General features: G+C 42.9%; 1 protein-coding gene and 1 long non-coding RNA gene across 2 annotated transcripts in view; one reads left to right on the plus strand and one right to left on the minus strand.

The window, feature by feature from the left end:
• The window catches only part of SV2C (synaptic vesicle glycoprotein 2C), a 221,133-nt gene that overhangs the window by 6,085 nt on the left and 191,048 nt on the right, over positions 1-24,000 (minus strand). The window contains exons 9-12 of the mRNA XM_060637781.3: positions 20,375-20,533; positions 17,415-17,548; positions 15,728-15,931; positions 15,103-15,262 (exon numbers count right to left, since the gene is read on the minus strand). Coding sequence (XP_060493764.3) covers positions 15,103-15,262; positions 15,728-15,931; positions 17,415-17,548; positions 20,375-20,533 — 657 coding nt within the window. The remainder of the gene's footprint in view (positions 1-15,102; positions 15,263-15,727; positions 15,932-17,414; positions 17,549-20,374; positions 20,534-24,000) is intronic.
• On the plus strand, positions 1,480-23,187 carry LOC132682412 (uncharacterized). Its single transcript, XR_013556368.2, has 4 exons — positions 1,480-1,568; positions 5,982-6,105; positions 20,798-20,917; positions 22,377-23,187. It is a non-coding gene; the product is annotated as an uncharacterized LOC132682412 (long non-coding RNA).

A 24,000-nucleotide genomic window follows, 5' to 3' on the forward strand; every position in this document is an offset into this window, starting at 1 on the left:
GCAGGCTCCAGGCTCTGAGCTGTCAGCACAGAGCCTGATGCAGGGCTCGAACTCACGGAGTGTGAGATCATGACCTGAGCTGAAGTCGGAGGCTTAACTGACTGAGCCACCCAGGCGCCCCAAATTGATTGGATTTCTTATGATATACCAAAGGAAATTACAAAAGCAAAATATCTACGTGCCCCCCCCTCCAAAAAATGGTTTTCATTTCTGAATTCCTTTCAGGGTGCTTCCATATTTTTCATATTTTCATTTCCATATTTTCATATCCATATCTTTACCAATCACAGGATTTATACAATTTTGCTTTCTGTTCTTCCCCCCCAAAATTAATAAAACCATCCCATGTTGTTTATGTTTTGTTTAAAATGAAGTGATTTGGCATATAACCATTGTTTCTGTAACCATACCACTGGATAATTGGGAGCTTTCCAAACTAGGGGAACACGAATGATATTGCAATGAACACCTTCACAAGCAAGGGCTGGATGTGTTCATTAGGAACTATCAGGCAGTGTAACACAGGCAGGGGAAACGTTTATGAGACTGTGTGTGTGGGGGTGGGATAGGAGGGAGACTATGGCCCACAGGACGGGATTCCAAGGCAAAGGTTTCATCCAACCTCTTTTCTTCTCCCTCCCTGCTCCTGTTCTCTTATTTACTCTGCTTTTCACAGCTCATTTCCCCCAGAGGCGATCTGTTTCTCATCTAACCTGAATCGTTTCTTTCTCTTCCAACTTTTATGCAGCTGCTGTTCAAGCAGGATTCTGGGCGGTCATGGAGGCTCTCTCTGCTGAACAAGGTCCCCCCAACCGCTCCCCCCCCCCCCCCCCCCCAAGGACTGGGTTGTACCAATCTCAAAGTTCTGTGTCTGGATTCAGCCTGATCTTTGGGGCAGGACTGTGGAGTCTTTCCATTCATTCATTGCTTAACCCCTCTAGGATACTTGTGGAAAGAACGAAGGAATTTCCCCACATCTTAAAAATATGTTGGAAGTAGATTTCTGTGAAGGGCATTCTAATGGGCATTGGTCAGGCCATGTTTACTGATGCCAGACTATAATCTTTGCTTGTATAGAGGAAATAACCCTAATTTCACATTCTAAAATCAGAAAAGGCTGAATTCAATTACTTTCTGATCTTCAACAAAGAGAAAGTGTGTCTCATCCAGGTAAGTCGTGGGTGTGTGTGTGTATGGTCTTTGTGTGTCCTCCCTAACCTGGGAGGATGGCATCCTGTAGCACTGCAAGCAGGCCTTGCCTTAGTCACATACAAGTGGAGAAGGACTTACCTATGGTTTGTGAGCCAAGAGGAATCCCTGGGCCCAAAGAAGCCCTCCCATCCCCACCGCCATCAAGGGTCTTCCTACAGCTTGTGCTGTTGATATGCAAATATTCACAGTTGGGCAATAATGGGAGTCTTTGTGAGTCACCCTGTATCTGATGAAGCTACTAGGTGAGTGCCTGGGCCAGGATGGATAGTAATGGAGTGAAAGACAGCACTGGGAGGGAATTCAGAGTTCATCTAAGGCCAGGATTCCTGAAAATGACTGTATTTCCCAGTTACCAGGTGAGCTTCTTAGAAGCCAATTCCCAGGGGTGGTTGGGTGGCTCACTCCATTTAACATCCAACCAACTTCGGCTCAGGTCATGATCTCGCAGTGGACCCTGGGTTCCAGTGCTGCATCGGGCTCTGTGCTGACAGCTCGGAGCCTGGAGCATGCTTCCAATTCTTCTGTGTCTCCCTCTCTCTCTGCCCCTGCCCTGCTTGCTTTCTCTCTCTCAAAAATAAATAAACAATAAAACATTAAAAAAAAAAAGGAAGCCAGTTCTCAGAGGTTCCCCCCCCCCCCCCCCCAGACCAAAACCTGCTGGGAGAGACGTAGGTATGTCTGTCCTGGGAGCAGCACTGCAGGGTCACACAGCTGGGTTTGAGCCCCAGGGACCCAGGGCAAGTTACTTGCCCTCTTTGTGCATCATTTTCCTAATCAGAAAATGGAGTAAGACTCCTTACCTTGTAAGCTTGGAGTGAGGATTACATAAGGTTAAATAGATGACCTAAATCCTCAGCACAGAGCCTGACTCACCTCCATTTTTCAGGTGAAGAAACCAAGCCCCAGAAAGGCTAAAGGACTGATCTAAGTTACCTTGTATTTTCTGGCAGCACCAGGCATCCTTGGCGCTGTTGGTGGAGGAAGGGGAAGAGAAGAGGAGGAGGGTTTCCAGTAGGCAGGGTGTGGGCAAGGGGGAGCTGGCAGCTGAAGGACTGGGAGGTCACAGGCTCTGACAGCAGAGGTGGAAAGGGAAGAGGAGCACTACCTCCCTTACAACAGGTCTAAGCAGCTCACCTAGATGGGGCTTGGCGGTGCTAGATCCCACATGGGCAGGAAACCCACAGCCCGTAACAGCTGGATTTTAATTTTTTTTTAAGGTTTGTTTACTCAGAGAGAGATTGAGAGAGATTGCGTGCATGCACGCAAATGGGGAGGGGCAGAGAGAGAGAGGGATAGAGAGAATCCCAAGCAGGCTCCATGCTCAGCACAGAGCCCCTCATGGGGGACTATCTCACAAACCTTGAGATCATGGCCTGAGCTGAAATTAAGAGCCTGACGTTTAACCAATGGAGTCACCCAGGCGCTCCAACCGGCTGAATTTTCAAAAGCACCCCCTTCACTTCCCTTCTTCCCATTCACCTAGAGCTATGCTAATAAGTAAGGAAAACAAAGTCCATCCCTGAAGGAGCTCACATTCTAGTGGGTAACAGATAGTAAACAAACATCCACCTTAACATCGTATGATCAGGGTGGTAACTTGCTTTAAAAGTACTTCAGTATAAAGAGAAATTGCTCTATACTCTAGAATTTGAAACATGTTAATCAGGAATCAACAGGCTAGAGAAAGTTATTTAGGGCTTTACACATCATTTTAGAAATGTGCAGAAGAAAAGTCTGTTAATGAACAAAGAGACAATTTCTCATTGGTGATATGAGTGGTTGATATGCAGTTGACTGGAAAGAAAGTTCTGCCCTCAGCACCATGGATGAACAAGTATCCTGTAAGCCCAGCCACCTAAAACTGGTGGAATGGTACCGTTAGCTGAGACCCCAGATTCTAGAGCCACTGGCCCTGCACCCTGAGACTTAAAGTCCTGACCAGCTCTAAGTCTGATGGCCCCGCCATCAGCATATCTTGATGTTCCCATAGCCCTTGCGTGTAAGGCTTGTTCAGTACCCAAGGGCAGAGAGATGGACTTCCCCGGAGTCCAGAACAGGCTGCATGACTGTTTCTGTGCCCATATGCACATTTGCTAGGATTTGTTGCCATCATAACAGACTACCTGGGGAGGAGGTGGTGGGTGAAGCGTACTTCCCACCCCCTCACACTCCACTTCTAACTGCCGGAGACAGAAAGGGTCTGACATTGGCTGAATGGCCAAAAAGACTCAGGTCACATAAAATATAAACATGTATAATACAATGAAAAGGCCTACAAAGAATAATAAGGCACGGTGAACGGACACAGATGGAGTGTAGATTGGTTAGAAACGATAGTTGAATGAAAGAATACTTCATCTCAAAATCTTCAAAAAAAAAAAATCAGTATGGTCTTTATCTTCAGAGCCACAGATGTAGAATGTCCTCATTTTGTATCTCAAACAAATAAGGCACAGTTATGCTGAGTGGTCTCGTTGAGGTCGCACAGCTGGTCAGTAAAAGATCCAGGATTAAAGACCTTCAGGATAGAGCATGGAGACCGAATGGGGAACTTCTCTGCCTAAACAGTAACAGCCCTCAGGGGAGGGGCTTAGTTTGGTTAATGCTGGGCAGATGCCTTGGTTTCAGCTCATGGAGGAAAAGGACCATCCCACAGTGTTGGGTGACAGCAGCAGCTGACCAGGACAAGCAGGGAATAGCAGGTGGAATCAATCAGGGTTTACTTTCAAATGCTTTCTGAGGTCATGTCTGAAACTGCATGTGTAAGGGGGGAGGAAGAAGGAGGCCAGTGGCCAGAGAAAGGCCGAGGAGCATGCTGCTGGGTGAATACCCACGAGACAGGCCTGCTGGGCTGAGGGATTCTGTGTGGAGGCCAAGCAGGGACAGCTTTGGTTTCATCACATAACAAAGCGGGACTTCCTTGCCCTGAGCTCCATGGAGAAGGGGTAAATATGGCCACTGGGCCATAAGGACACAGGAAGCGTCAGCAGTGGAGCTTTGCCACACCCACAGTGTGGCAGCAGGAAGTCACGCCTGGACCCAGAATGACAGGGAAGGCCGGAACTGAGAACGAAAATGAGGCAGCTGATCCTCTTACATCAGGTGGGCTATGTTTAGGATTTTCAGGGGGGTTTTAAACCTTGACCAAGGAGGGGAGAAAAAGAAGGGAAGAAAAGAATGGGATTAATGAACACTCGATCAATCAAGGTCAACCTATCATTACATATTGTTTACTCTTTGAAGATTCAAAGAGATGAGGGAAAAGTTACTATTTTTTTCATAGTTATAAGAGAGAGGGCGGGACTCCAACCAGCCTTGACTGAACCCAGTAAATGGAACATGTCTTGTGTTGGCATCTCCCAGTCCAAGGAAGACTGAGATGATTTAGATGGTGGCAGCACCTCGGTGTGGAGAGATGATGGAAAAAAGGAAGCTCCCCTGGACCAATGTGGTTCAGTGGGTGGGCTCCCGTTTAGATTTCTGACAAGCTGGGAAAATCTGTTCTTTTTCTGGTACACTGTTGTAGTCATATTTCCCATCTGTTAGAAGAGTCTCACATCAGTTGCCCATTGTTTACAGTACATATAATAGGCTCCCTGCTTATTTCTGACACAGGACAGAGGCTGATGTTGTATAGGGATGATTAGAAATTGTCCAAATACCATACAATGACTTGTATATTCAATAATGCTCAAACTTCAAAGATCTATCATTTTGCTCTGCTCTTCGTTTCTTCCCTGGTAATGCTTCTCAAAGCTATCCTGTCTTCCCAGCCTCACTATCTGTCTGTCAAGCTAGAACTACTTGCTTTTTCTATTGTCCCAACCCCCCATCGATCCCAGCAGAACTGCAAGTACTGCTCTCTGCTTCTCAAGGCCATGCGTCAGAATTCAGAAATTCAGAGTTGGAAGAAGAAGTGCACCACACGGACCACAGAGTCCCAGTCACTGTGGTAGGTCCTAAGGGGCACTGTGCAGCTGGCCTCGACAAGGATCCCCAGCTGTTACTCTAGAGTTGGGATGAAGGTAGAGGATCGAGTGGAGGTGGTTGGTCACAGCTGAGTGCATGAACAGAGAGGCACCTCCCTCCCCCAAATTTCACTGTAGTTCTGCCACCCCACCTCCACCTGGGCTAGTTCTGGCCTTGGGCAAGAGGCAGCTCCAATGAACATTACTGAGGGTCAGCTGCAAGCTAGTATTGTCCTGTTGTGCTAAGTGTAGAGTTTACAGAGATTTCTGACTTACAAAGCCCTTCCTCAGTGTCAGGCCTCATTTTTGCAGATGACGATGCCTCCTAATTACTCTGACCACTTGTTGACAGGCTGGGTTTTTTTTTTTTTTTTGTCGTCTACTCTCCTGGCCCGAGTTTCTGGCCTGTTGAACCCTTCCTTGTCTCCTAGCCGGGTACACTAAACTTGCTGCCTATGCCGTTACCTGCTATGGTAACTCTGGATCTCCTTACCCTGATGGGTTTACCACGGGACTAGACCCTTTGCCTTCTCAGACACATTATTCTCCTGTAGGCCTCTGTTTTTTGTTTCCTTTGACTTGAACTACTGCTCCCCGCTCCCCTGCCCCCAGCCTTTCTAACCCTACTGCCTGATCTCCACATATGGTCACCAGCCCAACTGCCAGGAGAGTTATGCCACAAGAGTGCAGAAGAACAAAGGGATGGTTGGTTGTCTTCAAACATGCACATGTGTACACGTGTTGATTGTCCCTAAGGTCCTCCCGTCTTTACAGGTGGGGCCATTTATCTCCCACCTGCAGATTCAGCCCTGTCTGGGGTACAGAAGTCAGCTAAACCTCAAGATTGTGTCAAACCTGGGGCTGCCTCAGGATCACCTGTTGCTGTGGATGGGAGTCTGGCTACTGGGCTTTTGCCTTGATACAGGTGAGGAGGCCCCGATCTTCACCTCCATGCCAGTAATTTAGTAGCTGCCATAACTCCAATTCTAGTAACAAATTCCCTAATCTATTTGGTCCATGACCAGCATCTATCATACCTGATCACTCCCTCCTCTGGAACCATTTTCTTCACTTGGCTCCCAGGACCTACCTAATGTCTTTTCCTTTTACCTCACTCACTCAGTCTCCATCTCCCTTCCTGACTTCTCCTTATCAGCTTGACCTTTGGATTCTCTCATGTCTCTGGCCTGAGTTCTCAGAATTCCCCTCTTCTCTATCTACAAGTCGTCCTTTGGTGGTGTCATCTGACATCATGACTTTAAATTTCATCTATACACTGTAAGGACTCACCTTTTTACCTCCCACCTAGTCCTCTCCCCTGAACTCTGGCCTCATACATGGAACTGCCTAGCCGACGTCTCCACTTGGATATTTAATAGCATCTCAAACCTAACATGAACAAAACTGAGCTCCTGATTCTTTCTCCTTAACCTTCCCCTCACACAATCTTTCCTATGTAAACAAAGGCAATTCCAGGCTTTCAGTGGCTCTAATCAAAAGCCTGGAAGTCATTCTGAGTATCTTTTCCCCCAACAACTCATTCCCATACCTCACCATCCAAACTTTCAGTAATGCCTCTGGTCTGCAACATATTTTCAGAATCCAACCAACTTCTTTTTATTTTTTTAATTTTTTTAATGTTTATTTTTGAGAGAGAGAGAGAAAGAGAGAGGCAGACAGAGAAGGGCAGAGAGAGACAGACACAGAATCCGAAGCAGGCTCCAGGCTCTGAGATGTCAGCACAAAGGCTGGTGCAGGGCTCGAACTCACAAACTGTGAGATCGTGACCTGAGCTGAAGTTGGATGTTTAACCGACTAAGTCACCCAGGTGCCCCTGGAATCTAACCAGTTCTTACCCTGTCCACTGGCACTATTGCATCTTGCCACAATAATTGCAGTGCACTCCCAATTGGTCTCTTTGATTCCACCTCAGATCCTTTATAATGTATTTTAAACACAAAGGCCAGTTCTCCTTGAAAACATCCTTGAGATCATGTCACTACTCTGCTCAAAATCCTCCAATGGATTTTCATGTCTCTCAGCATGAAGACCAAAGCCTTTTGTGTCCACTCTGACCTACTGCCTCTTGCAGTCCACCTTGCTTATGCTGCTCCAGGGTAAAAAGCTTCTTTACCTTTCCTGCTAGTGGTCTCGCACTTACACCCTTGGACCTTTGCACTCACTGTTGCCTCTGCTGTGAATGTTCTCTTTGAAGTATCTTCCTGCATCTTTGCTTAAATGTCATTTTTTTATAGTCGCATATTCTTAGACCATCGTATTAATAGTCATCCCCTGGCCCCAGTGCCCTCTATGCCGTAATGTAACTTTATTTTCCTTCTACTTAGGACCATTTGATATATCTACTTTGCTTATCTAATTGTTTCTTGACTGTCTTTCCCCAACTAGAATATAAGCTCCATCAAGCCAGGGGTTTTGGTCTGTTTTGTTCACTGCCGTATCTCAAGAACCAGAATAATTCCTGCCACGTGATACATATTCCAAAACCATCTGTTTAACGAATTAGTGAAAGAACACTCTATCCCCAGCTCAGGTGTCTTTCTGGCATCCAAACATAGTAATTCAAATGCCTATCAGACAATGTCAGGTTGACACGAAAACCCAACATATCCAAAATGGTGCTCATTATCTTCCCGATGCCAGCCCAAACCTATTCTCCCTTCTGTGTCCCAATCTCAAAATGCCCGTCACCATCCACTCGACTGCACAGGCAGAAATTGGAATCATCTTTGACAACCTCTTTCCACATCCCACCATCTAACCCACCACGAAATTTTGTTTATTGTATCTCTAAGTTTCTGTGAACATGTTGAATATTGATTTCTCTCCTTTTCTACCCACATTTTCTAGTTCACATCACTATTTTCAGTGTCCTAACCAGTCCTCCTGCTGCCTTTCTGGCCACTGGAGTAAACTCTCTAGCTCTTGTCTGATCTTGTCCCTCTTCCCAAAACACTTCAAGGGCTCCCCATCACCCACAGGATAATGCAATTTATAAGATCCTTCATGATCTGTTACTTACCTACTTCTGTTAACTTTTGCTTCCAGAACTTTTCAGATAGTATTTTGTGTGTCGTCTGCAATGTTCTTTTTCTATCTCTTTGCCTGGCTGTCACTTACTATATTTCAGGTCTTAGCTCAGATGTCACTTCTCAGGAAGTGACAGGAAGACCTCTTCTCTGCTTTCACAACACCGTCTACTTGCCTCACAACAACTCTGACCTGACTCTACTGTACCTGATGTTCACTTTTACATAAGCTCTGTGGGAGTTGACCCCAAATAGTGTGTTCAGTGTTGTATCACAGGCACTCAAAAAAGAAAGTAGTTGAGTAAATGAATAATATTAAAATTCATATGGAGATGGAATAGTCATACTTTCATGAGTATTCCCACTAACTACAGCTAAAAAATACTGGCTACTATAAAGCAAACATAAGACTGAAAGACAGAAGGAAAAAGCAGAGTAGCTAGGGAACTTGAGAGGTGTGAGTACCCTGCATTATAAAAATTTATTTCTATTTATTTATTCATTTTTGCTGCATTGGTCTCAGACTCGGAACCAAAGAACATGGCGGTGTGGAAATACCACTACCTACAGATTATTTTAAAAGCCTCAACAAACTCTGCTCTCTCGTGCCCAACGAGGAGCAGCCTAGAAAGGTAGAATATGTTTAGATAATACTCTTTCTTTTCCAAACGAATACCAGGAAAATTGTTGCCCTAACTGCCAGGCATACAAGCAAATGCCAAGGAGAGACCCTTCCACCTTCACAAAACGGTGATGAGGTGCCTCGATATTGCCTCTGAAGTGGTATCAGGGAAGGCTAAGTAGAGAACTGGGACTCTTGCTGGCCAGTAATGAGCTCCTTCCCTTCTCCCTTCTTCCCCTCCATGGTATCATGATCATGAGGGGAGACTGGACTCCCACTGGGGGACAGCAGTAACGAGGACACCCCCTCTTGGTTGTTTGTTAATAGAGGCTGAGTGGGGACATTGGACATCTACCTTCACCTGGCAATAATGAGGTAGCATACCCTTCTCTCCTCCCAGAGAGTTCTAGAAATTAATGGGTTGCAAGAGATTTAAAGTATAAGAAAACATGAAAATGACTGCTTTCAACTGAATATCAGTCATCCTAAGAACAATTGGGAAGATCTCAAACAAAATGAGGAAAGATAATTAAGAGATGCCAATACTGAGATGACAGATATTAGCATTATCTGATAAAGATTTTAAAGCAGTCATGATGATAATGCTCCACTGAACAATTATCAACACACTTGAAAAATAAAGAATATAGGAAACATCATGACAAATAGAAAAAAAATGCCTAGTGATTGGGTTCCACAGCAGAATGGAGGAGTCAGCGGAAAGAATCAGTGAACTGGAAGAGAAAACACTGGAAAGTATCCAATCAGAAAAACAGAGCAAATAGACTAAAAACAAATCACCTGAGCATCAAGGACCTGTGGGACTGTAACAAAAGATCTTATATTTATGTCACTGGAGTTTAGGCAGAAGAAGAGAAAACATATTCAAATATATAATGGCTGAAAACCTGACAAATTTGCCAAGAGACACAAACCTACAGATTCAAGAAGCTGCATGAACCTCAAACATGGTAACCCAAAGAAGTCCACACCAAGACGAAGTCTTGAGAGCAGTCAGAGGAAACAACACCTCACCTATAGGAAAAAATTCCTCCCTCTAAAAATGTTGTGCCTGGTTTTAGAATTCCCATAACAGTCTCTGAGCACTAATTCCACCCTCACCTACTCTGGGTAACATTGAGTTGTATCAGTCTTTAAAATCTCAACATTCAGGGCACCTGGGTGGCTCAGTCAGTGAAGCATCTGACTTCAGCTCAGATCATGATCTTGTTTGTAGGTTCGAACTCTGTGTCGGGCTCTGTGTTGACAGCTCAGAGCCTGGAGCCTGCTTCAGATTCTGTGTCTCCCTCTCTCTCTCTACCCCTCCCCTGCCCACGCTCTGTCCCTTCTTGCCTCTCAAAAAATGACTAGACATTAAAAAAAATAAAAACAATAAAATCTCAGTTTTTCCACATAATAACAGAAAGCTACAGGTCATCTCTGCTTTATTTTAAGGGGTTCCTAGATAGCTTCTGGATGGGGGCTGGTCTCTGGAAATAACCAACCATATGAATAGACAGTTGAAAAATTTAGCCCCCCACCCCACCCCAAACTTCTAGGTAAGGGAGGAGCTGAAGATGAAATTAAGTCACCAATGACCAATGATTTAATCAGTCATGCCTCCATAATGAAACCTCTATAAATCCAGAGAGCTTCCAGACTGGTGAAAGCATTCACATGGAAGCCGGGTGGTGTAAGTTAACTAATTCCATGGGAACAGAGGCTCCTGCACTTGGGACTCTTCCTTACCTCACCCAAGTACTTTATATAGTAAAGTATCAAATGTGTTCAGGGTTGTGGAAATTCATCAATTTGTAGTTGGCCGGGCAGAAGTGTGAGTTGCCTGGGCACCCCATTTGCAGCTGGCATCTGAAATAGGGGCAGTCTCATGACACTGAGCCCTTTAACTTGTAGGATCTGATGCTAACTCCACGTGGTGTCAAGATTGGAGAACTGGCTGGTGTTGGAAAAGACACCATATATTTGGTGTCAGAGAGTGTCACAGAATGAATATACTAAAATGTTTCCCTAAGCTTCTATTTCAAAAAATGGATCCCCTCACATCTCCATCAACAAACTGGATCTTACACAGACTCCACTAAAATGACTCAATGGGGATGCACTACCAGCCCAGAGTTTTCTACAAGTCTGTGTCTTTGTGAGGGTCCTTCCACTCCTTTCTCTGCCCCTGATTGTATTATGCACCGTTACTGTCCATTATCTTTCTAACCTGAGGGGAAAGCTGAAATGTCATCAAGTATCTGTTTAAGACTGCAATCATTACGTCATGTTTACTTTTGATGCTGAGGTTTTAAAAATAGAAGAATCATAGTGACACTTACACAGGAGGAAGGTGTGGTCTAAGAAATATATGGGGGTCTCTGTCCAGGTTTCTAGCTGCTAAAACTTGAGTGACAGGCATGCCTTCGGTTATTCATAATGCAGCCCTCTCATCATGCCTGAGCTTATTATGCTAAGGAGGTGACTTAGGGTGGGGCCCCTAGAAAGCGACCAGATGGGGCTGATCTAGAAAGAGCAAGTGATTAGAGGGTTGGAACTGGGAAGGGGTGGGCTAGAGATTAGGCTCTATAAAAATCCTGAACCACAAGATGCTGACATTCCAAGTTGGTCAACACTGGAAGAACTGGGAGGGTCGTGGCAGCTGGAGAAGCAGAAGCTTCCGGGCCCTTCCCTCATACCCCGCCCTATGCATCTTTTCCATCTGGCTCTTCCTGAATTGCATCTTTTTATAAAATTGGTAAATGTAAGTAAATGTTCCCTTCAGTTCTGCGAGCCATTCAAATTCTCAAACCCAAGGAAGGGGTTGTGAGAACTCCAATTTATAGCCAGTAGGTCAGAAGTGCAGGTGATAACCTGACTTGTGTTTGGCGTCTGAAATGGGGGCAGTCTTGTGGGAACTGAGACCCTAGCCTGTAGGATCTGAGGCTATTTCCAGATAGATGCTGTCAGAATTGAGTTAAGTCGTAGGACATATAGCGGTTGTTTGCTATGAATTGTAGAAAATTAAGAAAGCCCCCCATACCTGGTGTTCAGAAGTAAAATGTGGCATGCAGAGGGGAAAAACAGAGGTCTTCTTAACAAAAAGTGCTTGTAGGTACTTCCTGTTTCATGTTTTAGGCACAAAAAAGTGCTATTTTTTGTAAGTGTGTCTAATTCCGATTTTTAATTTCCTTGCCTCTTTGGGAAATAATTTGGGTAACTTACGAAAAACACAAACTCAATAAAAGAGGAAGAAAAGAGGGCAAATCAGAATGAGAAGGAATGAAGCACTAGCTGGACCATGCAGATTTAGAAGAGATGGGCCCCCTTACTGCATAAGAGAGAGTGAAATGTGAAGAATTACCAATTTTTATCACAGGAAATGAAGGAACAGAGCAGCTGCTTATGAGGGGTTCCAGAGCTCCCTGCATACTGGGGGGTGGACTGTGCACAGAGGGAAAAGTACACTGTAAAGGGTGGTGTCCTGTCCTCATTGGTGTTTCACAGTAAAGGCAAACATAACCCCTAGGAAAAGCCAAAGGTATAGAACATTAAAAGAAAAGCCACCATGTGCTTGACAAATGTGGTTTTCAAGTGTTAAGTAAGTGCCATATAGCACTTAGACTATACCTTCCATTATGTTCCCCAGATAGAATCATTTGGACTGGGATTTTGATAGGGAATCACTGTTAAATGGCTTCAAAAGTTACTTTTTGAGCTTGGGACCTGGAATCAGAGCGTCCTATTGTGATCATGAAGGGCAGATTCTAGAAACTGGGCAGGGAATTGGCAGTGCTTATGTTCCAATATGAAATATCATAGGCTCTAGTCAGAATTCTTGTCAAGATGTACTCTTCTGCCTTCTTGGGGAGAAGAGGCCATAGGATGCTTGCATGCAAAACTGTTGGCGTTTTCCTATGACAGATGAGCCAGAGAGCCATGGAGACCTCTTTGTGTGACCCAGAGGAACAGAGATGGGCAGAGATGGAAGAGACAGTTTTAGCTGGAAACAGAGTTGGGAGTACTAGCTCCTTCACCAGGGCCCTGGCAGTGCTGGAGGGCCAGTTATCTCTCGATCACTGAACACACTGACTTGCTGCACAGTATCTAATTACATCTGTATAAGAGCTGGAGAGTGTCCTCCAGCAAAGGTGTGGCTGAGGTGTAAACACACCTTTCGGACATCCAAGTTGCTGCCCCAGCTGCTGTGCTCTCAAATCCATCCCCACGTTCTGCTGTTCCAATAACTGAGCATGTCCGGAGTGCTACTGCAGGCTGGTTCTCGGGACACACAGGACTTGTTGGAAGCTGGCGTCCCCCCCTGCCCCCTTCAACAGCCTTGCCAAACCTTCCTGAGACTGCTGGAGGTCTAGGGCAGTCCACCCAAATATCCTTCCTCGGTCCTTTGCTGGGGCTCAGGCTTCGGGGCAACTCTCCCAGACTTCACTTCCCTCTCTGTTCTCTCTTACACGGGCGTGTCTCCTAATAAAATTTGTGCATGTTTCTGTTCTTGCTTTAGTTGATGTTTAACATTTTCAACAACAGAATTAGAGCTGGCCTATGTTTCTCATGGGGGGGATCTGCCAAATTCATGGGTTTTCTTGAAGCCAGATTTTGCCATAGAGGAGTACCATCCCTTATGGTAGATGGATTAGCACCTGAGTCATCTAAAAGAGTATCAAACTCTTAAATGCATAACAAAAAGGCATCTGACAATGCCATAGCCTTGCTTTAACATTAAGGGGTTAATTTTATTTTATTTTGAGAGAGAGAGAGTGAGAGTGTGAGCACACACTTGGGGGAGAGGGAGAGGGAGAGGGAGAGGGAGAGGGAGAGGGAGAGGGAGAGGGAGGGAGAGAGATCCCAAGCAGGCTCTATGCCCAGTGTGGACTCCAATGTGGGGTTTGATCCCACGACCCTGGATCATGACTTGAGCCGAAATCAAGAGTCAGATGCTCAACTGACTGAGCCACCCAGGCACCCCAGGGTGTTATTTTAAATGTATAGTTTAATCTACCTCTGGGCCCTGTTTGCAAGATGAAGGGTTGATAAAAGAATACTCAATTAATACTGCAGAGTCTTAATGAGTCCTAATCTCTCTCTCTCTCTTTTGGCAGCACCCTCATCCTAAGGCCTTTGGCATTTGCCCCAGGAGCTCACTCACAAACGAGAATCAATGTTTGTTGAATGAATGAAGGAGATGCTTTATGTGGAGTACGTGGTTCCTTTCAGAGACTAAATATTCAATAGGAGGTTACTTAGAATAATATTTGATTAGACATCCATGAGAGTTTGAGATGTTCTTCAGGAGATGGGTATATACTTCCGCTAGTGTTCTATACACTCAGTGATAGATGTTCATGAAGAAGAAATCTAAGCTAGAGAGTCTGGACAGGCAGAGAATGTACCCCATTGGGGCCAGTAAACAAAAGGAGGGACTCGGGATCAGTTGAAAATTCTTACCCCAAATGTCTGCATAGTCCTAGAAAAATCCCTTCTCCACTTTGGAGTCCAGAGACTACTGACCCTATCCTCCAGCAGAAAGGGCTTCTGTGGTGACAAAGTATACATGAAATTAAAAAAGGCAGAGGCCATTTGTCTTTGCTCATGTCAAATGGAAAAACAGGGTTTCTATTCTTTCAGTTTTTCAACTGCTATAGCTCTACCCCCAAACTCTACCTTTTAGCCCCTTCTCTGATAAAGGTGTAGTCTTTTTGTCTCCACTTTGGGTCTGATGCATACTTTTCTTCTAATAGCAATCTGTGTTGTTGCTGTTGTTGTTGTAACTGGAATGTGCTGGGCTTCCCTCCAACAGACCAGGAAGGTCAAAAGATATGGTCTAGAGACTTCTGCGTGGTTGCTTAATACAGAGCTCATGTAGACACTTGCAAAGGAAGGTAAGGACCCTCTCAGGACTGATTAGCAACTCAAAATGTGGGTCAAAATGTGGGTTAAATCCTGCCCCTCACTGCTTCATTAAAGGTTCCTCCTATTGTTAGCCACCAAACTAAGTCATAGACACAATTAAATCCCTTCACCGGTTTCACTGCCTTATTATTTCTTCCACTAGCAACTATATTCCCCTACATTTTCTTTTTAAGAGATAGGAGTGAAAACTACAACCTCATAAACCAGATACTATTTTTGGATTTTCACTTCCTTTGGGAAATGACAGTTTGGCTTATATTCTATGACTTTTCAGTGGTCCCATGAAGCTCAGAGCACCTCTTCCTAGAGGCCCATTTTAACATACCTCCGGTCTGTGGGGTACAGTTCCACAGTGACCACATCAAGAGAGTTCCAGGCCGAGATTGTCAATCCATTATACAGACACAGCACGCCTACCATCATGGATTCACTGCTGCCCAACCAAAGGAAGAAACAGCTGATCCCTGAAAGCACCATAGAACCACCTGCCAATGAAGAACACAAAAGGCTGGAATGTTTCTCATCATCTTAGTAGACCAAGAACCTTGGGTCTTTGACATCTCTCAGCAAAAGTGAATCCCAAGGGGAAGGTGTAGGCTTGACTTCATAAAGCTCAGGTACAGGTATGTTCACCTGTATTAAAAGTTTGCCTCTTTAACAGCCTTCTAAACACAGCAAGCATGAAATGCACATCATCAATTACTCAGCTACTTAAGTGGAAAAATATACATTAGTCACACATAATTAGTTTTTCAGGCTGTTAACTCATGGAAGCTGCTCAAATAAAACGTAATTAGACATAATTTCTAGTCTTAATGAAAGGTCTTAAGGGATTTCTCCTCATCTCTGTGGGATGCAAATCCCTAAGAGGATAGGGAGGACAGTGGGAAACGGGCTCCCTGTGGATTGCAGGGGCAGCTCCTTTATTTTACATGAAACCAAGCACATACCCAGCATCGTTAAGCGCCCAATTCTGTCCATCAGGAGAGCAGACACGATGTTCCCTGGCAACACTGCCAGTGTCCCCAGGAAGTTGACAAAGTAAATCCAGTAGGCACTATAGTCATCATCAAAGGTAATCTGGCATCCCGTCTTGTTGTGAAAAAACAAGCAGTTGTGAAATTCGCTATCAATGAATTTATATGGCTCAAAATCTGTGGACACAAAGACAATTTATCAAGCTCTTTACAGTTCCACACCAGTATAAAAAAGCCTGTCAAGAATTCAGGAAAGAGTCATGGTATTGTAAACTCCTTGAGGGCTTCAAGGTCTGGCCAAAGCACAGGGACTGGTCTAGAACGTCACATTACAAAGTAGCCTGAATGAAGGATATGTTTGTTGAATAAAGGAATAAATTAAAGAATCCACTTATTTTCTGATTTCTTATGGTTGGCCATTGTTAATTATGTTACTTGCTTACTTCTTTATAATGTTACTTCGTTCTAATTATCATGTTACATAAGGACTATCATTACAGTACTAATAGCTTCCCTACTACAATTACAAAAACAATTTGTTTCAGAATGCGCAGGAATCAGTCTTGTCGTTGCTATTTTATGGGCTCTGAGGCAAAGAAAAGGAACGGGACTTTCCCAGGAGGAGGTCCCGGGACCTCCCGTTGAGGTCAAAGTGGAGGAACATACAAAGGAACAAGAGTTCCTTACTGGAACCTTGTTGGAAGGTCACTGCTGAATTTTTTTTTTTTTCCTTGAACTTGGATCTGTTCAAGGAGCGGGTGCAGAGGGGTGGCTTCTGCTAAGAGACAGTGGGAATCAAAACTGTTGCTGTCCTTGCTCATCAAGATCTGCCTAAAAAGCTGGTCTTCCGAGGTTGATCGGGTTAGAAGACAGTGACAGCACTCTTTACAAAATCCCGAAGGCACCTGATTCCACTCTGATCTGGAGCCGGGCAGCATTGGCTCCTGTCTGAGCACCAAGAAGGCAGGGCTGCCGAGAGCGGAGCGCTTTACTCCCGCCAGTGCGGGGCTGTTATTTTGGACTCATAGGACAGATGGACCAGAGTGTAGGAGTGGGAAAGCATGAGCTTTGCAATCAGATAAAACTGGTTCCAAACGTTAACTGTTACTAGGTCTAAGAAGGCAGCCAAATTACTTAATTTTGCCAAGTTTCCACTATCATCTCAACAAATGAGATAATGAACATCTAATGATAGTGAGTAGGAACCAGCATACAGTAGGTGCTCTATCAGTGTTTCCACCTCCCCCTCCTATTTGTCCTGGTTAGTTTTCCAGACTCCATTTCATGGATTGCATTAAAAAGCTATCTGATTAAGCATGGCCATATGTGGTCCGTTTCTGTCAACTGAAGTTCAGGCATGATCACTTAAGTGGACATCAGAATATGAAACCAGGATTATCAAAACAAACAAACTACAGGTTAATTCTTCTCTTCAAAATTGCTCAAAGGATTTTTTTCAACTTTGAACTTCAGCAAATCCAACGGCATTAAATCTGACGGGAGACAAATAATGTAAGCTTAACCTGATTAAGGAAATTCATTCCTTTACACTTTAACATCTACTTTCCCCATAAGCCTCTGCCCACACAGGGGTATCCCGTTTCTGCCAAGAACTGGGCCATTTGAAGAGGCCCTAGGCAGGGCTAAGTAGCACACCTACCTGTGTTATCAAAAACAGTGTCAATAAATGTGCAGTTCTTGAAGTAGGTGTTGACTGAAGTCACATCCTTAAAGGTGCACTCCTTAAAAACTGAATCTTTGAAAGTTACGGATTTGAACTTGATCCCTAGAAATCTGCCCAACACACACAAAAAATTCTTATCAATGGTTATGTCCATCAGGGTTCAAAGTGAAGTCAAATGGGTTGAGAGATCTGATGCCCCATTTATAAACTCTCCATAAAGGACACTGGCCTTTGAATTTTCTAGGCTCTTAGCTTTCCCACCTTTTCCTCATACAGCCTGTCCTTCGGCTATCTCATTGCTCACCAATATGATTTTCCACCAGAAGAGATGGCATTCAAGATAACTTCATTAAGCCTTTGCAATGTTGGCATAAGATTTTGTGGAGTATCCTATTGACGGTAGAGTGTTTGGAGTTTACCTGTGGCTACTGATTCCTTATTTTTCAATCCTATCCTTTCGTTCCTGCTCATATGCCTTTATTCAAAAATTCTCTCTTTTGGGATTAAAGGCTCTAACTTGAGAATGTGCTCTCATGCTCACTTTTAATGAAAGTCTGTTTGCCAGGCTAAAAACTCAAGACTTATTCATTCTAGTGTAGGGATTTTCAGTGATTCTGAAGAGAGGACATAATAATTCTACTTCATTTATGTGAGGGATGATTGACTCAAGGCTCAAGAAACTCATAAGTTACACTCATTTCCATGAATATTTTTCTTCTCACAGCCAACAGGTATTCCTTGAGCCAAGCAGACTGACTAGAGAGCTCTGCTCATTTTTGAAAACTTGTAGATGTTTCTGGGTGCTGCTGTGGGCGGGGATTATAGGTGGTGAACAGGATTAATAGTTATGATGATCTTAAACACCTTAGATGTCCGTGTTGGTCAGGACCTCTAGGAGACATAGATTGATAGTCATCAATGTGTCTTGGTAAGTTATTAAGAGACCATGAATGTATACTTAGCCAGTCACTGAGAAGAAAATGCTGGTTCAACTGTAGAAGTTATTATACCAAATACCACTCCTAGTAGGAACAGAAAGGGTCTGAGCTGCCCAGGCAAGGAAGCTGACTGACTTAAGATCTATATATTCTTTAGTACTTCCAAAATTGTTCTCACCTTAATGCCTGATTGCATTCATCAGCTCAAAGTGCACTGTGGCCTAACAGATCGCCATCTTAAAAAGTAATCTTATATGAACCTCTACTCCAGGGGTCTAGAGTAAAACCATCTAAACTGTAAATTTTTCCATTAAAGAAGGGTAAGTAATGACGCATAGTAAGAATATTATCAATTTTCTGAAATAGAACTGAATTTAGAAAGGGGAAGCAATTTTTTAGGTTTTTTTTTTTATGAGTGGATAATATATACATAGGGTACACAAGGTACAAAGATCAAAACATCAAAAAAGGATATAATAAGTCTTTCCCCACCCATTCCCAAGCCACCCAGTTCTTTTGCCCAGAGATAACCAGTGTAGCACAGGTTCTCGTGTGCTCTTCCAGGTTCTGTATATGGACTGCCAGCAGACAAGACAAGTTATTCTACACTTTTTGCTTTGTTTCATGATAGTCTACACCCCGGAGGTTATTCCATACCAGTACCATGGCATGGAAAAGAGTTGCCATTTTATGATACTGAATAGGAAAGCTATTTGGAAAAAATGAGTTAGCTGGTGGTATTTCACTTTTCCTAAAGGACAAACAAATAAATATTCTATCATCTTCTAAAATAAATATGTATGTTCTACAAGGATTTTAATACTATTAAACTTACTAATTGCTCTATGGCTAATGTAAAACATTTCTTAGTGATGACTGAATAGTTGGCTTAGAACTTCAACAAATATCATTTAAAATATGTCAGAGACACAAACGTATTAGACATTCTTAACAGAGTAACAATACTTTAAAAAATAAATGAAGTAAATTTTTACCCTCAATTAGAGAGCACTTGACTCTAAGGTTTTGGTGGAAAAACCAGTGCAGACTTGGGCTGGTATTTTATGTGGGAGAGTGAAGGTGATCCTACAGGGCTTGGCTAAGGATTAGGCCCCTCATGGAATTGCCAATTTAAACAATTATCTCCTAATTCATAATTCTCCCTTTCATTATACAGACCGTAAACATCCTACGGAATTCTTTCTTTTCCTTCCAAACTAGTTATGCCCTGGAGGACCTTGTTCAGTTTTTTAAAATTTTTACTTTTACTTTTACCACTTCTGCATTTGGGACAACTTCCTAAGAATGATGTTAACCAACAGGAGCTCATACCGGCAATTATTGGCTCAGACAACGACTGATGGAAACAATGACCTTGTCTGTATCTTTCCCTCCCTGAAAGAATGGACCAGAGCCACCTTCCTGAGCCAGTTCTCTCCCCTTATCAAGATGCATTCCAGATTCCATCTTCAAAAATGCCCTTTGCTAACTTATTCCATATTTTCAAAACCCTTAACTTTGGGAAACGATTCCTGTTCTCTGAGAGTCTTCCTGATACAATTTAATGCCAATTATTGATTTGGCATAGGGAGAAGGAAGGGGTTCTGAAAAGTGGTCCCCTTTTTCAGGGATAGGAGACAGGCATCAAATGACACTTGACATTTCTTCTCTGGATTAAATTACACTATAACCCATATTATTTTCTCACACTCTACGCTCTTCTCTTCCGTAACTTATTTTTGTTGCTTTCCAGGGTCTCTGTAAATTTTCTTTTTGTACCAGTCGATTCCCCTAAATAAATGTAAAGCAGCTGTTTCAGAAATAGTTTTAAGTAAAATACTTATATACATGTACCGTATCTTTAAAGCCCATTTGGAAGTTTTTAAGTTCAATTTGAAAACGACTAAGTACAAACTAAAACAAACAAACTGTGCATGCTTTAGTGCAGTGAAGGCCAATGAGAAATACATTTAGAAAGTTATTTCAAAGTTTCTGGACCTGCCATTGTCGTATTCCGCTCCAATATGCAACTCATTTGCTATTGTCAAGTTAACAGTGAAATTTGAAAATTTTTCTCTCTCTATCTTTTCGATTGGCAACACATTCGACTGCAGATGTTTAATGACATCAGGGAACCAAACAGATAATCCATAGTATCTGCAACGACAAAAACAAGAGTGAGTTTGTAAAGGTGCCAGCATACCAGTGGCAATGACTGCCTCCCTGACATTTTCAGAGAGGTGGTGGTTCCTGGAGAAGCACTTCTGACTGTGACTGTCTCCCTGTAACATTAGGAATCATTAAACGGTAATCTGTATTGCCCCCTCCTCGCCATGGTGAAATCTGCAAAAATCAAACTAGAGAGACGACTTGACCTAGGGAACCTGAGATGTATAATTTCTGCACTCTTCCTTTGGAAAGGAACATGCAGCCTATATCAACCACATGGCATCCTGATGCTGAAGTTTTTCTCATCACCCCAGGCTCCAATGAGCAACCTTGTCTCCCAGTCTGCTTGTACTAACTCCTAGGATCCAAAATGTGAGTACCCTTAAAGAATGACCTCCTTACTAATGGGGAATATTTCTTGGTTTCTACACTACTGTGATCCTGCTAGTCTGAGGGCAGAGAACCATTTCTCAAGTGATTTGAGGCTGGGAAAAGGGACATGCAGGTTATTTCCCTCTAATATATTATTAGATATAGATAAAGATTATTATTAGATATTAGATAAAGATATATATATATATATATATATATATATATATATATATATATATATATATATAATGTATTATGCCTTACCTTCTAATGTATTATGCTAGTATATGACAACTAAGTCATGCGGCTGGGTTCTTCAGTACAACAGCTACTAACCACATGTGGGTACTGAGCAGTTGAAATGTGGCGAGTGCAATTGCTGGGTCATAGGGTAGTTCTATTTTTAACTTCTTGAGGAAACTTCACACTGTTTTCGAGAGTGGCTGCACCAGTTTGCACTCCCACCAACAGTGCAGGAAGATTCCCCCTTCTCCACATCCTTACCCTTGTTTCTTGTGTCGTTGATTTTAGCCCTTTTGACAGGTGTGAGATGGTATCTCATTGTAGTTTTGATTTGTATTTCCCTGATGATCAGTTATGGTACCTCTTCATGTGTCTGTTGGCCATATCTATATCTTCTTTAGAAAAATGTCTAGGATCCAGCAAATTCACTACTAGGTATTTACCCACAGAATACAAAACTACTAATTCAAAGGGATACATGCAGCCTGATATTTATAGCAGCACTATCAACACACAAATTATGGAAGTAGCCCAAGTCCATTGACTGATGAATGGATTAAGAAGACATACACACACACACACACACACACACACACACACACACACACACTAAAATATTACTCAGCCTTAAAAAAAAGAATGAAATCTTGCCATTTGCAATGTCATGGATAGAGCTAAAGAGTATTATAAGTGAAATAAGTCAGACAAAGAAAGATACCATATGACTCCCCTCATATGTGAAATTTAAGAAACAAAACACAGGAATAAAAGAAAAAAAAAAGAGGCAAACCAAGAAAAAGACTCATAACTGTAGAGAACAAACTGATGGTTACCAGAGGGGAGGTGGATGGGGGGATATGGGAAATGGGTTATGGGGATTAAGGAGGGCACTTGGCGAGATGAGCACCAGGTGTTTTACAGAAGTGTTGAATCATTATATTGTACACCTGAGACTAACACTATACTGTGTGTTAACTAACTGGAATTTGAAATAGAAACTTGAAAAAACAAAACAAAACAAGACATGTGGCTAGATCGAATGAGATGTGCTATACGTGCAAAATACCAAATTTGGAGACTTATGAAAAAAAGAACTTAAAATTAAGTCATTAATCATTTTTATATTGATTGCACATTGAAATTACACTATTTGGGGCATAATGAATTAAATAAAGTATTACAATTAATTTCACCTGTTTCCTTTTATTTTCTTTAGTGTGGCTGCTAGAAAATTTAAAACGACACATGTGACTTGCATTTCATTGCTGTTGGACAGTGCTGCTCTAAGATGGTGGTTCCCAAAGAAGGGTCTGAGGACCAGGAGCAGGCATCAGCATCACCTGAAAACTTGTTGCAAACGCAAACTCTCAGGGGTCATGCAGACTGACTGCATCAGAAACTCTGGACAGGGAGCCCTCTAGGTGATTCTTCTGATGCACACTTACCTAAGCCTGAGTGACCCCATCTCTAATTTGCGAATGATGAGAGTACCCGCCTGGTGGTTACTCAGGTTAAATGGGATGCCAAGGACCTAGCGCATAGTGAGTGCTCAAAAGACTAGTTTTTATCATCATCGCTGTCATTAGGATTTCTCAAACATCTCTGCCTTGGGATTCCAGAGATTCCAAGCCCTTCTCTTCATAGACCATGAATTAATTACTTAGTAAATCTAATGATTTAGAGCGGTGGCCACTAAATCAGAAATGACTCATGGATGCACCATCTATCACAATGCTTTTTACTCATATACACGGGACAAAAATCTTTAAAAATGGCAACAGTGACGGAAGCACACTACCCTGGAACATACATCATCAGTGACGTGGAGGAATTTCAGCCAATATTTTATTTATTCAGTAAACATTTACTGAATATCCACTAAATGCTAGGCACTATTTGACATTGCAGGGGTATTATAGGGGAACCATAAAGTTTAAAATGTGGTCAGTCATAAGTAACAAAATATAAACAAACCCGATATTACCATGTAAATCTCCACATTAAGAGTAGAACTTTCAACAGGTTTATTTTTGTACCTAGCCAAGTGTTTACCACATAGTAGGAACAAAATACCTGTTACTTTTCAGCCTTCTCTGCCTTCATAGATTAATGTGCCTTTTAGAACTTGAGTGGGAGTAACTTTACATATTCTGAACCAACCCTCCTAACTTGGAAATAAGGAAATAAAACTTGGGAGTGTCTTCAGGTCACAGAGCAGGATGAGATATTAGGTCTCCTGATCCACACTTCCCTCCTCTCTCCCTTTACCACACACCATGGCACTGCAAAAGATTGGTTATTTTGCAGTTTACTGTTTTAAGTCAGGGATGTTTAGAGATAGAACCTGGAGCATACATGTCGGGCTCCCCTAGGCACTAAGAGCCTATTGACCTAAAAGTGTAGGGCATTCTCTAACTGCCTCTTTTAAACAATAAACTAGGCAAAATAGAGTTGTACACAAATATTCTGAAACTATTAGCAAACAAAATTCTGGAATTTTCTTCCTACCTCCTCTTTTCTTAGAACACATATATGGTGGTTTTACTCATTTAGCAACTATTTATTGAGTGCTTACTATGTACCAGGGGGATATGGCAGTGAACAAAACAGCTTAAAAATCCCTGTTCTCCCAGAGCTTCCAGAGAGAGGGAGATGAGCTTTATTCTGTGCAGAATGAAGATACTTTTTGTATATTAGAAATGGAAGGTGTTTGGGGTGGGAGGGATAATAAGGCTGAGAAGGGGGTAGGAGGTACTGAGGGGCTGCAATTAAGATAAGTACTTAGGGAAGGTGACCCTGAGAAGGTGACCTCTGAGCAAAGTCCCAAAAGAGGCGAGAAA

Source organism: Panthera onca, chromosome A1 (assembly GCF_046562875.1).
Source record: "Panthera onca isolate mPanOnc1 chromosome A1, mPanOnc1 haplotype 2, whole genome shotgun sequence".
Lineage (NCBI taxonomy): Eukaryota > Metazoa > Chordata > Mammalia > Carnivora > Felidae > Panthera > Panthera onca.